Genomic DNA, 15854 nt, shown 5'->3' on the forward strand with positions numbered 1-15854 from the left:
CATGAGTATTTCAGTCGTGTCACAGTATTTTGATATTCCTTTGGAGCTGTTACTCTTTTTGCTGTGTTGGTTGAGATTTCCACTTTCCTGATCTGCTACTCGTCCCCCTGAAAATCATGTTATACTTTTGAAATAACTAAAGATTTCTCAAGGCATTTATTCCTGTTTGTGCTTCCTGCTCAGCCAAAACTTTGTTTCCTTTTTATTTGATCTAAGATTTATTTCTGAAGGGGGGCTGATGATCTTGGGAGAAACATGCTTAATAAAACAGGTATATTGTGTTCCCTGTACACGTTTTGCTGACCATGCAGAGCTGGCTTTGAGGCAGCAGACAGTAGAGGTAGAGGTTGTTAGGATATACCGTTGTTTTCATTGTAAAGTGATTATCACTGCGAAAAGCCATCGTTTTCTTTCCTGTACTGGGGACTTCTCTTCAGTTTGGCACTCTGCATATTCCAGAATATATTCTGCATTATAACTAAACAAGGATGAATGTAGAGCTTTAGGGTGAATCTTCCAAGCCGAACACTGCTGGTAACTCTTCCGTTACACACCAATAGACTTGCTCTTCAGCGGAGGGTGGGAACTGGAAAGTAGGAAAGTCATGGGATGCCTGACCCACATATAAGAGCTAATGGCTGGGAAAGGGCTTCATATATTTGCTTGACTTAATTTGTGTGTTTGTGTGTGTGTGTGTGTTTTAAGGTTTTATTTATTTGACAGAGAGATAGCACAAATGGGCAGAGTGGCAGGGAGAGGGAGAAGCAGATTCCCTGCTGATGTGGGACTCAGTTCCAAGACCCTGGGATTGTGACCTGAGCCAAAGGCAGCTGCTTAACTGTCTGAGCCACCCAGGCACCCCTTAATTTTTATGTTAAATGTATTAGTATTTCTTTATAATCTAGTAACACGTTGAATATTTAGATTGTGTTTTTAAATGTATAGCTTCTTTAGAAAAGAGCAGTCCTAATTTCCCATGGGATCATTATTCTGTTTGTTTCCTATTTCTCCAGAGATATTACGTACGAAATCTCGGTTGAAGCTGTATCAACAATGGTGGTTTTCCTTTCTTGTCAACTCTTCCACAAGGAAGTTTTGCGACAGAGCATCAGCCACAAGTACTTGATGCAAGGTCGATGGTACGTTTCTCTTTTACATTTTTCTACTTCTTAGTGTCTAAATCTTTATTTCTGGTCTTGTCCTCTAACCTCGCTGTTGTCCCAGCTGTCCAGCCAGACATTTCCTTCTGTGATTCTGTCCACACTCCAAACCCAATGCATAAGGAACCAAATTCCACTTTCCTGTTTCAGCTGTCCATCCTCCTTGCCCCTTTCATCTCCATGGCTTTTCACTTCTCTGGTGTTTTCTTTCTAGAAGTGAAACTTTGAAGCCCTCTTTCTTCTTTTTCTGCATCATTCTCTATGTCTATGCGCTCAGCCAGTCCTGCTTGTCCACTGAAATTATTTCATATCTTCCCCTTTTCACCAGTCCTGTCGAAACTGCCACATCTCCACGCAGTCACCCTGTGTCTGGACTACTCCAGCAGCCTCTTAGCTGACTGCTCCTACTCGCATGCAGTCACGGTACTTACTGCACGCTAACCATGTGCCGGCACGTGTAGGGGGGGGTTCTGCTCTTGAGTAGCAGCTTACAGTCTCCTAACAGGGCTGGGGTAGATAAAATACACACGCGTGCACACGCGCACACACACGTGTCTTCTGTGAACACATTCTTCACAGAACTGGCGAATGCAAAACAATTACAAATAAAGTAGCTTCAATTACAGTTCTCAGAGAGTGGGAGGAGCTTTGTCTTTTTCACATCTTGTTGCCTGGGTTATCTGTGTGGCACCTTCTCACTCCCTTGATTGTACCTGTGATACGGTCACAGAATCCTGTAAGGCTGTTTGGAACATATTTGCAAATCACTGGTAATAGAGAAGGAGCCTGCACTTTGGCTCAGGAGTCTATTACAGAGTTTTCTCTAGATGGCTGGAATTGATTTATCGCTTTTCTTTGTGGACACGTACCTTTTTCACCTGCGTTCTCTCCCTTCTCTCATTCCATTACTTGAAAGAGTAGATATATATATATTTATTTCATATGCGTGCATAAATTGAATAATTTCATGCTTAAAATATGTAGTCTTTTATATTGTTGCTTTTTAATTCTTGCTTTTCCCTACTGATTCTGTGTTACTACCTCCCTTCGAGTACCAGGTACTATATAATACACTGAATTTATAATATTGTCACCTGTTACACAGATTACCAGTAAGGTAACTGGCGCTCAAGAGTTGAAGTGATTTGACCAACAGCTATGGCATAGAAACAGGAAAGCTGGAATTAAGCCTCAAGTCTGATCTCAGAGCCCACAGCCTTCCCTCTTATGTGACAGTGCTACATTTCTTTGAATTGTGCTAATCCCTTTGCTATTAACAGATTATATAGATGATACTATACAAAATCAGGGGACTTCCATAACCATGAGTTTGATTTTCTTCTTTTTTCTTTTTGTGTAGTCTTCCATATACCAGCAAACTTGTGAAAACCTTATTGTATAACTTTATCAGACAAGAAAAGCCACCCCCTCCAGGAGCACATGTGCTCCCACAGCAGTCGGATGGGGGAGGACTGCTCTATGGGCTCGCGTCAGGAGTAGCAAGTAAGTCTAATCAGATTCTGTCCGTTCTTTGATGTAGACAGAGTTTGTCTAATTCGTCATAAGAAATTCTGTCTGGCTACCACTGGTGGCTCTGTGGAGCTGGCTAAATGTGAAATACTGGAAGTAATTTAAAATGTTTTTTTCCATTTAGTGCCATGATTGATGCAGTGAAATGTATGCAAATAATTGTTTACCTGTAAGACACCATTTTTCAAGAATAATGTTTGTAAATCTGCACATCATATGAATTTTAGCTGCACATGATAAATGCGATTAAGCTCTTAGGAAGTTTTTATTGCTTGTGCTTTGAGGAAATCGTGCTATTTTAGAGGCTTTATTGCTTAAGATCTTACATGGCTAATTAGGTGTAGTTTTCTTGTTATACTCAAGGTTTCATTTGCTCAGCAACAAATTAGCACATTTTGAAGAGTTTTTTATTAAATTCTAAAGTGGCACAAATGTGGGTTTTATCAGATTGGAAGCAGATTTCATTAACTGCAGAAAATCCTTTCCCACCCAACAGTAAAGCCTCATTTCTGCTTCACGATGTTGGACATGAAGACATGAGGGGTGGCAAGTCTAGCTCTGGCTCTCCCTGGTGTTAGTGGGGCGGGTCTGTGGCACATGAAGTCTCAGAAACTGAACTTTTGCTTTTTTCTAAAGGAGAAACAAAAAGCAGACTGGTACTTTGGCACGGGCGCTCTTCCTAAACTAGCAGTGTACATGTACCACGTCGTGCACAGTTGGGCTGTTTGAAGGAATGCTACCCAGGGCTGAAATCCACAGCAAAATTATGGCTGTGACGTGCTCGCCGCACTCCAGAAGGAATATCAGTACGATAGGAAAATGTAGTCCTGTTTGATAATGGACTTGGTAGTGGTCTTGGGAACATCTTTGGGTTAAGAGACCTCTGTTGACTTTTGGAATTGATCTGAGGGCCAGGCTTTCTAGGTTTGCCTTCCCTTGATTTCTTTTAATATTATGGTTTGAATTACACTTGTGCTCCCTCATTGCTTTGTGTTTGGTGATGAGCAGGCTCCCTAGAAAGCCGGACCTGCCGAGGTTCGTCCTCTGACTTGCCCTCATTTCAGATGACGAGGCTGTACCAGGCTGGCGCACTCATGGTCTCTGAAGGCAGCACAGCAATGGCTGCTTTCATCCTGTGGAAAGGCTTCATAATCCATTAGTATTTTCTTTTTTTCCATCATTAAACTGGTGTAAGTATATAAAAGCTAATATTTTCCAATATTTCAGGGTAGTTGAAGATTTTTTTTTAAGATTTTAAAATTTCGTTGAAGATTTTTATTTATTTGAGAGAGAGAGAGAGCATGAGCAGGGGAGAGGGGCAGAGGCAGAGGGAGAACCAGACTCCCCACTGAGCAGGGAGCCCGATGTGGGGCTCGATCCCCGGACCTTGGGATCATGACCTGAGTTGAAGGCAGACGCTTAACCAGCTGAGCTACCCAGATGCCCCTGGTTGAAAATTTGGGGGGAAGAGATGGGAGTATAAGTTCATTAACTGCTTTCTTCAAAACAAAGGCAATACTTTGCACTCTTTTTTTTTTTATAAGGACAAACATAGATTCGTGTGTTATGTTTAGTTTTTCTTGGAGTTACGTGTTATCAGAATAATGTCCAGTATGGTAATGTGGTGTCATTAGTACTAGGTGCCAAAGAGCTTTTACACTTTACCTCTGCCCTATCTAGTTAGCAGGGTACCAGAAGGAAGTCCCTTAATTTTCCCAGCTTCCAGTTTCTTTGTCTACTGAATGAGAAGATCAGGATGGATACTTGCTAAGATTATTTTCCATATAACTTTTGATGATTCTATGGCCTTTCCCCTTACCATTAAAAAACGTAATATTCAGAGTCTGGGGGAGGTAGTGGTGAAAAAAAAATAATATTAGTTAACGACATGAAAATGGACTTATGGGGGCACCTGGGTGGCTCAGTCGGTTAAGCATCTGGCTTTGGCTTAAGTGATGGTCCCAGGATCCTGGGATCCAGCCCTCTGTGTTTTGCTCTGTGCTCCCCCGCTTGTGCTCTCTTTTTCTCTCAAATAAATAAATAAAAATCTTAAAGGAAAAAAAAAGTAAAGAAAATGGACCTAGATTTTTAGTGTACTATGGTCACAAGACATTTTATATAGCTTCTTACATCTTCATAAATCTATTCATATAAAGGTATAAGTAATGATAAGAGTGATTATTCATTGTTTCACAATATGCGACTCAAAATTTTATAAAAAACAGCAAAAGGGTGTTCTCTTCCAAAGCACAGCTATGTATTATGGGGGAAAGAAAAAGAAAATATGGTTGTGTAATTTCGAATTAAGTCACATTCCATGAAAATTAGTCAAGTTGACAAGGAAATTTAACTTCAGTTGTGCGATCACTTTTGAAGATATTTTGGTTGGTAGTTAAGGAGTTTTCTTACTTTAATATTGGCTTGAGAAAAATATGATTTGGAAGCTCCTCACTGAAAAAAAAAACAACTCCAAAGCCAAATGTAAATTATAAACTCTTTTGGATTAAATTTATTTGCACTGGGATTGAGTTTTTTTCTGGAAACTCAGTAGAAAGCATTTCTTTACATAGCAGTATATGCCTGGTATCTGCTGCTTGAGTAATTCCCTTTGAAACAGAGCGCCTTATTTTGGAGACTTTCTAGTTTTGGATGGTGAAGTCTTGTTGGCACTGGGAGAGGAAGAGGAGCTTCCTTGTGCTAGCTAAGTAGTGAACCACACGTCTGGACCCTCCCAGCAGTTAGGCAAGTCTTTCTCCAGTTTAGTCTCAGTTTTTCAGATATATTTCTGGTTATTTTGCTGTTTGTTTCCCAGACTCTAGCAGGAACTCTGTTACTCATTACATGCCTGGCGCTCTCCCCCTTTCATGTCTTTCCTTGGATTATCTCTTTCACTTAGAATCCTGTTTCCTCTTCTGACTTTATTCTGCCCATCCATCCATTAAGGGGCATCTCAAGTACCACCTTCCCCACGAAGACTTCCTCTTCTCTCCTAGCCAGGTGTGCTCTTCACCTGTGGCATGCTTTTTTTTTTTTTTTTAAAGATTTAATTAATTTATTTATTTGACAGAGAGATCACAAGTAGGCAGAGAGGCAGGCAGAGAGAGGAGGAAGCAGGCTCCCCGCTGAGCAGAGAGCCTGATGCGGGGCTCGATCCCAGGACCCTGGGATCATGACCTGAGCCGAAGGCAGAGGCTTAACCCACTGAGCCACCCAGGGGCCCCTGCTGTGGCATGCTTAACTCTTCTTTGTGCCATGGACTATGGTGTACAGACCTTATTCTCCATACCTGGCCTCTACATACGATACAACGAAAACTAAGATGTGTGTAACCCTTGAGAGTTTATAGAGCACTTTTCATATATTTCACTTTATTCTCATAACAACCTTGTCAAATACATGGTTTTACCTTTTTATAGTATGGTTAATGAAGAGATGTTCCTAGTTAAGATTTTTCTAAGATCACCTAGGAAAGAGGTGTTATTGGTTTGGAACTGAGCTCAGTTCCTTTGACTCTTAACCTTTGTTTTCCTGTCCTTTCTCGTCGTAACCTGAGTCCTGAGTGTGTCAGCTGGTGTTTGACTTAATGTGACTTTTTGACTTAATGTGAGCGCGTTCACTGCTGTCTCCAGCAGAGCACCTTACATCTGTGGCCTGTCAGTAAATACTTGCTGCACGTACCGAAATACTAAATGCTAGTAACTCGTCTACACTCCAGATAGAGTGAATTCAGTTTATAATAACACATCTGTCATGATTAAATGCCTTCTGTTTTCCAGTCACTTTAGTAGCTAACTTACGTACATAATTTCACATGCTCTTTATTTTTATTTTTTAACATTTTATTGTAGAAAATTACAAAGATGGATAAAAGCAAGAGGTTGGGAGAATGACCATCTATCCATAACCCATCTTTAAGAATGATCAACATTTTGCTGTTTTTTTTTTTCTCATTTATCTGTCTCATGATCTTTAAAAAAAAATTATTTGGAAATAAGTTCATGCATGTATAAAAGTTCCCAAAACAAAAGTATTACAAAAAATTACGCCTTTATCCAGGTTGATTTAGTATTACCATTTCATCCTGTTAGTTCTGTGTTTGTATCCCTTCCCTCCTCCTCTTTCATTCTACACACACACACACACACACCCCCACACACACACCCTTTTTTTTTTTTTTTTTTAACTGTTTGAGGGTAAGTTACATGCGTCATGGCCCTTTATCTCTAAATACTTGGATGTGTTATTTCCTGAAAGGGGGCATCTCTTACACAACTACAGCACACTTATCAACTTGAGTAGATTAAATATTGAACTACCCTTAAAAACAGATGCTTATTTCTTTGTCAGCAAAAATAAAGAAATAGAGAGTTCCTCTGCATTTTAAAATCTACTTTCTTAATACAGTATCACTTGTGTTGCACCAAAATTGAATTTTGACAATTAGGTGTTCTTATAACTAGGCTGCTCTCAGTTTGTGTATCCCGGACTAGCTGTTCCAACATGCAGCACATCCCTGCTCCTTTCTGTTTATTATGGGTCCTGCGGTATTTGGTGAGTGCTTCCATGATGTTTGAATAGAAGCTAGTAAATGAATGGAGGAATTATTAATATATTTTAATGACCACGAGTTAGGTTTTTTTTTTTTCCAGTTAATGAGAGTAATGAAAATTACTTGTATGGATTTTGTTCTTTTTTAAAAAAATTGTTTTCAGATGTTTTATGTGTGATTTATGTCATTCACTGAAAGTAGCGGTTAGAATCAATTATACATTAATATATTACTTTACCTGGGAGTACCTGTAATAGTAATACATGTCAACAAGCCTTTTCATAATTTTGCAGTACAAGAAAAAAATTATTTTCTTCCTCTTTATAGTTTTTTGGTTTAGATATATCTCTAAAATGCTGACAAAATGGAAGAGGCACCAATTGATTCGTCACTTTACTGTTTAGGAAAGAGTGCTTTCAGTTAATGTGTTTTGGGTTTTTTTTTTTGAAGATTTTATTTATTTGACAGAGAGAGAGAGACACAGCGAGAGAGGGAACACAAGCAGGGGGAGGCGGAGAGGGAGCAGTAGGCTTCCCGCTGAGCAGATGCTCGATCCCAGAACCCTGGGACCACGACCTGAGCCAAAGGCAGACACTTAACAGCTGAGCCACCCAGGCGCCCCAAGTGTGGTGTTTTTTAATGAATTGTAGAATTCGAAGATTAGGAGAAATGCGGATAAAGGTCTTGTAGTGCCTTCCAAACATCAGCGATCAACCTGGCATGCTTCTAAAAAAATGCTCATGCATGTACTCACACCTTGGAATTTCTGAATCATTACACCTGTGCTTAGGCCGGATCATATCCATTTTCAGAAAGCTTTCTGGATGATTCTGATGTAGCCGGTCCATTTTAGCACCACTCACATGGTCCAGGTCCCTTCCCCATGCTTGGATCTGTTTTGCTGCAGGCCCAGCATTGCAGACCGTTGAGCCAGTGCTGTTACCTGCTGGGCAACATGTTGTGAGCAGCTCCAATGGTTTCAACTGACCTCCTCCTCTTGTATCATCTTGGTTTTTCTTTCTCTTGCTCTCGTCATTGTTTTCTGTTGCTCTATCAGTTTACCCAGTTTTTCCTGAAGTCTAACCATCGCTGCAGTACTCCAGCACAGACTGGAGCGGATTCTGGACACTGCATTTTTAAAAAATTAATCTACACTAAAATCTTACTTAACTCTTTTGGCAGATAATATTCAGTTTTTAATGAATTTTTGTTAGCCTCATCTTCTTCCTCTTTGCTATGCCTGTAGTTTTATGTCCTGTCTAACCCCCTTAAGGTTTCATACACACAACATTCAGTGTATCTCAAATATCACTTTGTTAGGTGTATTATGGTCCATAATTTCAGCCAAAGATAAGATTTGCACTTGTTTTCAGCTCTGGATCATCATTAAACACATTTTCGGGCTTCCTCTTTCATTCAGGGTTATGTCCTTGTCACCATATTGCGGCCGCATGGACGCATTATGATTCCTTTATGGAAAGCAGGTCATTTCTGTAGGTGGCACATGTAAAATAACAAAGGAAATTAAGGTATCTAGGGATTTTGTGACTTTTCTACAGAGACTGGATTTCATTTCCCGGAATCCCAGGGAGGATTAGCGGTGAGGGCAGTAGCCGGTTTTTCCCAGGCAGCAGGCGGTAGAGTTCATGAGGGTTCCCGCAGAACCTGACTTGTAGGACTTACCCACAAGGATCTTCACGAGGCTGGAGCTGGTAGCCCCCCAGTGGCAGGAGGTGCTGGCCGGGCCTCTTGTGAGTTTACACCAGGGCCCTTGGATTACAGCACAGGCATCTCTCAGTGGACTTCTCTGGCATTCCTGGAAGTCCTTGTGGGTAAAGGGAGATTTCCAGAGCTTGATATTGAGACTCCGATGATTTGGGATGGAGTCCCAGCTTAGCATGGATCCTAGACAAATTCTTTAACTCTTTGAATCTCATTATCCTACTTTCTAAAGCTGATAAATAAGACTTTTTTTCCTACCAGATTATTTTGAAGAATAAATGAGGTGTTGTGTACGAAATCACTTCTAAAATGATACACCATTTTTCCTCATGTAAATAACTTTTTCTTTAACCTGCATTGGAGCTCTGTTGCTCCTTGTTAAAATCAAAATAATTTAGATGAAATGAGTGGTCAGACAATCTCTGAAAAACTTATGTAAGACAGTTTAAAAATTTAAGAGAATATCTTTTTGGTCTGTTCATACTTTAAAATTTATGTAAAAGACGTTTTGAAACACCAGCCATGTTTTTGCTCTTTCTCCAACTGGCTTGTCATTTTATGTGGTGCAGAATTTGGCCAGTGACAGTCAGAAAGGAAAATTTGATTGTTAAATAGATACTGCCCACAAGGGATTTCTCCTTGCTTCCTAAATGAACTTGCCTTGACAACCATTGCTATGGGATCATTTCTTATTCACTAATTTAACTGAAAGGATTATGTTTTCTTTTTGATAGTTTGTGTATAAAATTAGCCAAAGATTTTAATACAGAAAGACTTGGTGCTGACCTAACCTGAATTCTGATAACTATTTCAAGCGTTCACTTAATCAAAGATACCAGTACTATTGGTAGTCTTAGTTATAGTATGTAAAGCAGTTGATACTTAATCCTTTACTCTGTAAGAGTATCCCCCCCCCATTAAAGATCTTCTGCAAAGCAAATGACTGAAGACCCGTACCCCTCTGATTTGTGATGTGATGGAGCCAGCTGTGTGGTGGTGACAAATAGATCACCTTACTTTAACAAAATACCATAGCCTGGATGGCTTGAACAACAGATATTTATTTCTTTCAGTACCAGAGGCTGGAAAGATCAAGGTGCTGGCAGATTTAATTTTTGGTGAGGGCCTTCAACCTGGCTTGCAGATGGTCAACCTATATTTTCACAGGGTGGAGAAAGAAAGCTCTAGTGTCTCTTCCTTTTGTTTTAAGGCCATTAATCCCAACATGGGGGCTCTTCCCTCATGACCTCCTGTAGACCTAATCACCTCCCAAAGGCCTCATCTTCTGTTACCATCATATTGGAGGTTAGGGCTTTGATAATATGAATTTTACGGGGACACTTTCAGTTCATAATAGTACTAAGTAGGTCATGCTGGAATTCCGTTGCTGAAATTCTGTGTGGGAGGCCACTGGTCTCTTGTAGGTTGATAGCTAAGACATCTTTCAGTGTCAGTCATTCTTTGTTTTAAACCACAATCCTGCTTATGGTGTGGCCAAAGCAGGTCACTTACAGCCTATCCCAACCTCGCAAATGTGTTGGGGGTGTGTATAAAGGGCATTTATATGTATAAAGGGATGTTTAAGGAGCCCCTCCAAAAGTAATTCTGTGATTGAAACAGATTCTTTTTGGGTGCTTGGCTGGCTCAGTCGAGCATGTGGGTTGATCTTGGGGTTGTTAATCTTGGTGTTGTAAATTCAAGCCCCATGTTGGGTGTAGAGATTACTTAAAAATAAAATCTTAACAACAACCAGAAACAGATTATTTTCTTTACTGATTTCGAGGCTACCATTTACATTGACCTTTGGAGGGACTGGCTCTAGATTTTGGTAATTGGAATTATGGAAGAGGAGCAAGTGTGAGACTGGCTATTGGTATCAGGCAGACCTAGAACTGAATGCCAGCCCTGCAGTCTTTCAGCTAGGTGTTTTTGGGCTACTTAACCTCTTAGTGATTCGGATTAGTCATGGTGAATGAGGATAATGCCTTCCTTTGTAGGGATACTGAGGTGATCAAATGAGCAAGTGTAGAAAGAGCCAGGCACCTAGGAGGAGCACAAAAATGGTCACTACTAGATAACGAATATTACATAGTAATATTTAAAAGATAACTTTTGTTTAAAAAATTGTTTTGGAAAAAGCCAATGATTTTATAGTGATTTAGAAGTTTACTCAGATTTCTAATTTAAATAAATTATGAAAATCTGCTATTTGGGTTTTAATAGAGTCTTCAGATAGTCACTAAAAGAATTACTGATAATGTTGAATACTTAATATTGTGAGCTAGAAAAATGTAACATTTATTTAGTTTTTCTTTTGATGCTGTCCTTCTTTGACCTTGTCTTTTCTTATATTTTCAAGCTTTTTAATTACCCCTGGTGCCTAAAAAAAGAGTAAAAGCAAGAAAGGGTTGACCTTGAAATTTGTTGTGTTTTTTTCTTTATAAGACAAAGCTGTAATGTGATTATAACTGAGTATTTAGTGTTTTAAAGAGCCAACCCTAATTAAATGTGTTCTGCCAGACTGCGCTTTCCATCACAAGTACTGAGGTTTTACACAATAACTTCTGATATATGGCTTTTCCATTTGAATGAGCCATCAAAAATGTTTTTTTTTCCCTTTGCTTGCAGTGGTGGGTGTCCCAGCCAAATTATAAGGCCAAAGTCCTGATTATTTGTTTAGGCAAATGCTGTAGTAGAGAAATCAATAAAGTAGAATTTGAAGATTAAAACTATCTCTCCCTGTTACTTTTATTGAGAAAGTTATTGAATTCATTACGAAAGGTATGCTGTGTAGTAGTTGTAACTTATTTTATGTGATGGTTATTTTTCTGTTCAGTTTTGGCTTTTTCTGGGCTGACTCACTGAGAGAAAGAAAAACTACAGTAAGAGAAAAAGTATGTGGCACTCAGAAAGAGGCATAGTTGTGAAAACATTTCTAATTAAAGCACTTTGAACTTTGAGAAAAAGAAAGTGCTTTATAAACAGTAATTATATTCTCAATTCATTTTTGCTTGGAATGATTTGGTAGATTTTATAGACCAGGTGATAGAATGGCTTTTTCCTCCTCCTTTATTTTCAGGACTGAACTAATTTTGTGACGTATGAAATAGAATTAATTTCGTTGTGGTGGTTCCTTGGAGAGATTCCTTGCAGGGATACACGGATCATTTAGATTAGTATCTGCAACCCAAAATGCCTGGATTTAGTTGGAGAGTAGTAACATAAGCTATTTCACTTTTAATTATTCTCTGAAAAAAGTATTATTTCAGATTTTAGACTTTAAAAAAGCTGTTTACTAGATGATATCCATTGGAAGTAATACAGTGTCAAAACAACAGTTTTTACTTCTTTTATTCTCATAATTTGCTGACAACCACTCCTCAGGCAGTTTCCAGAAATGGCTTTGAAAGTCAATATGCCAGCCCTCTATGCTCATTTCCTTCTCAACAGATTGGAAGGGAAGATTGAGGCCTCTTTCATGCTGCTACACATAGTTGGGAAATAAATTCATTCATATTCACCAGGAAAATTATAGAATAAAGCAGTCAATTTCAGATGAAATCCTAGGAATAAATTTCTAAGGCTTGCTAGATGTGTTTTTTATTAGGCACTGATTTCATCTGTTTTTAAGACTTCTGTGACATAATTTATTGTATTGTGGAATTTTAAAATAGTAAAGAATTAAAAATAAGAACATTAAAATCGGGGAATTCCAATTTTTTGAGAAGGTAAATCTTATTTGAAAAATGAAGCAATTAAAATAGATATGCTTTCAAACTGCTTAATTTTATCACAGACAAGTTAGTGAGCTTTTATTAAACAGCCATTTTAATTTGTATTAATTACAACATGGATGTTGGAGCAAATGCAAAGGCTGATCTAGGGGTCCCTGAGCGGCTCAGTTGTTAAGCAGATGCCTTTGGCTCGGGTCATGATCCCAGGATCCTGGGATCTGCTTGGCAGGGAGCCTGCCTCTCCTTCTGCTTCCCCCTCTGCTGCTCCCACTCGTGTTCTCGCATTCTGTCAAATAAATAAATAGAATCTTACCAAAAAAAAAAAAAAGGCTGATCTATTTAAGATTACATGCTGACAGAATTTGTGAATGGTAGTAAAATACTCATAAATTATAGCTGATACAGTTTTGAGACCACCTTTTACATGAACAAATAATATTTTAAAGTTCAGTATTAGGAGTTATTCAAAGACTCCCTTTTAAGATGTTTCTGCAGGGGCTCCTGGGTGGCTCAGTGGGTTAAGCCAGGTCATGATCTCAGGGTCCTGGGATCGAACCCTGCATCGGGCTCTATGCTCAGCAGGGAGCCTGCTTCCCCCTCTTTTTCTGCCTGCCTCTCTGCCTACTTGTGATCTCTGTCTGTCAAATAAATAAGTAAAATCTTTTAAAAAATAAATAAAAATTAAAAAATGAAATGTTTCTGCAGCTTACTTTGAAATCCATTAATAAGGGACGCTTGACTGGCCCAGTCTTTTGGATGTCTGCCTTCAACTGGGTCATGATCCTGGGGTCCTGGGATCAAGCTATGTGTCGAGCTCGCTGCTCGGGGCGGGGGGAGTCTGCTTCTCCCTCTCCCTCTGCCTGTTGCTCCCTCTGATTGTGCTCTCTGTCAAGTAAACAAATGGAATCCTTAAAAAAAAAAAAAAAAAGAAAGAAGTGCATTAATAAAATAAGCTACATTGATGGATGAATGTAGGGATGCATAGGTGGTTAGGGATATTATTACAAGTGTAACAAAATGTTCATGTAAAATCTAGGTGGTGAGTCTATGGGTATTCACTGTGTAATTCTTCCAGTTTTCCGTATGTCTAAAAGTTTTCATAATAAAATGTTCGGGAAAGAATAGAATCACTAGGAGGAAGAATTAGTGTTGTACATTTCAGCTTTATCTTCACTCTTGAGCCTTCCAGAATTGCTAGGTAAGATTCTGAATAATCTGGACTAGACCACCAGACCTGGATTCAAACCCTTACTATGAGTAAGCTAATTATCTCTACAATCTCGTGAAAGTTAAGTATCTCTCTAAGCCTTTCCCTATTTATAAAAATGAAATGATGATTCCTTGCAGAATTCTAGTAAGCATCTCTTCATTTTTCTCCTCTTGTACTTGTTTATAGTCTTTGTAAGCCAGACCCTGATCCTAGAAGGCTCACTGAATCCAGTTGAATGAGTGGTGGGGAGCGAGGGGGAGGTACCTTTCACTGTGGTGCCTGGGAGTCTCTAGACTCACTTTTGTGAGCAGTAGGGGTCCTGTACTTGGCAGAGACCAGGCAAAAGAAAGGGAGGGAGAGAAGCAGCTAGCCGTCCTCCCCAGTGGGATAGCAGTGGGGAGAGAAAGATGTGAGCTGGAAACCAAGCCCTGCCTCCTACCAGCTGTGTCACTTTGATTAAGTTACTTAACTTCACTGAAACCTAATTTTTCCTCGTTTTCAGAACGGAACTTAGACTGTCTTTACCCTGTGGGCTTTTGTTACATTTATATAACGTATATATAAGTAGTGAGTAAGTGCCTAGAACATGCTAAATGCTAAACATATTGTTCACCGTTTTTCTTCCTCATCTTTTCTCCCCTCTCACCTGTGTCCATTTCTCTAGTTTTCTAAACACCTTATGTACTTTTGTCTTACTTTTGTTTTCTAAACACCTTATGTACTGTTCCCTCAGCCTTTCTGCTTAAAAATTAAGGTAATTTCACCCCCTTGCCTTGATGATTAAAAAGGATGTTGAACACATTTAGTAGGCTTCCTCTTTAATATCCTTAACCATAACTTTGTCCAGTTGGAAGACTTGCTGGCTCTCAGTACCATTTTGGGGGCCATTTGGTACAGAAGCAAGCCAAGTTGAGATAATTTTGCAATTGAAAATTTCATAAATTGCTGAATTACATTATTTTCATAGTCTGATGTATTATACTTTCACAGTCCTGATGATATAGATTGAGGGTAAATGTGGGCACGTTTTAAACTTGTCTTTTTAAAACTCTTTCTAATAATACTTCCTCTGCCTTTCTGATGTTAATCAATTCTTAACCCACAGTTTATCTTAGAAAGTTAGAGAGACTGACAGATACCAGCTTTAAGAGAGGAGGTCTTTTCAATAGTAATTATTCTAAAGTATATAACTTTCCAGGAATATTTCTAAAAGCAAAAATAATTTTGCCTGTGTACATATTTATACTGCTCATGAGATGGTGCTGTTTGAGTAAATAACAATTTGCGGGTTTATCTATTGTTTACTTTTTGAGATAATTTCTAGACTATCCCACTTTGCTCCGCTACCCCGGAGCCTTCCTACCTGAGCGGGAAGGCATTGGAACCATGGTTGTATCTGCTAGCCATCCCACCAGAAGCAGAAAGAAAAATGGCTTCCCTGTTCTTTTCCCCATCCTATCTCCTGCTGGTGTCTCCCATTGTCTGCTCTGATCTGAGGACAGCAGGCAAAGGAGTTTGGAAAATAAGAGCTTGCAGGTTTTGGCCCCCTACACTATGGATCAGTGGGGGAAATGAGAGTCAATAGACAGTAAGTGGCTACGAGTATGATCCTTATTTTACAAAGATCATTTAATTTTCCCAAAGTCACACAGCCAGTAGGTGGTGAGACTGGGCTTTAAAATTATGTGTGGCTTCAAAGCCAATGATGTTTTCATGATACCATCTATCTTTGTCCATACTGTATGCTGTTTGTGTGTAAGCTAGCTGTATATGACCGTGAGTGTGTGTTTATAAAAAATCTTTAAAACATTACTGCACAAAGAGCATTAGAATAATGAATTTTTAAAGAGCTAGGCTATAATTCTTTCACTGTGTAACAAATCAGCGGTTTCCATTTTTTCTCATTCTTTTTCAGTCCTTATCCCTCTGTATATGTATATATTTGCATA

General features: G+C 39.2%; 1 protein-coding gene across 1 annotated transcript in view; it reads left to right on the plus strand.

Moving 5' to 3' along the window:
• Window positions 1-15854, plus strand: part of DYM (dymeclin) — a 334108-nt gene that overhangs the window by 95422 nt on the left and 222832 nt on the right. The window contains exons 7-8 of the mRNA XM_080821087.1: window positions 1014-1139; window positions 2521-2663. Of these exons, the coding sequence (XP_080677213.1) occupies window positions 1014-1139; window positions 2521-2663 (269 nt within the window). The remainder of the gene's footprint in view (window positions 1-1013; window positions 1140-2520; window positions 2664-15854) is intronic.

Source organism: Martes martes (genome assembly GCF_963455335.1).
Source record: "Martes martes genome assembly, chromosome: 13".
In the NCBI taxonomy this organism is placed as follows: domain Eukaryota; kingdom Metazoa; phylum Chordata; class Mammalia; order Carnivora; family Mustelidae; genus Martes; species Martes martes.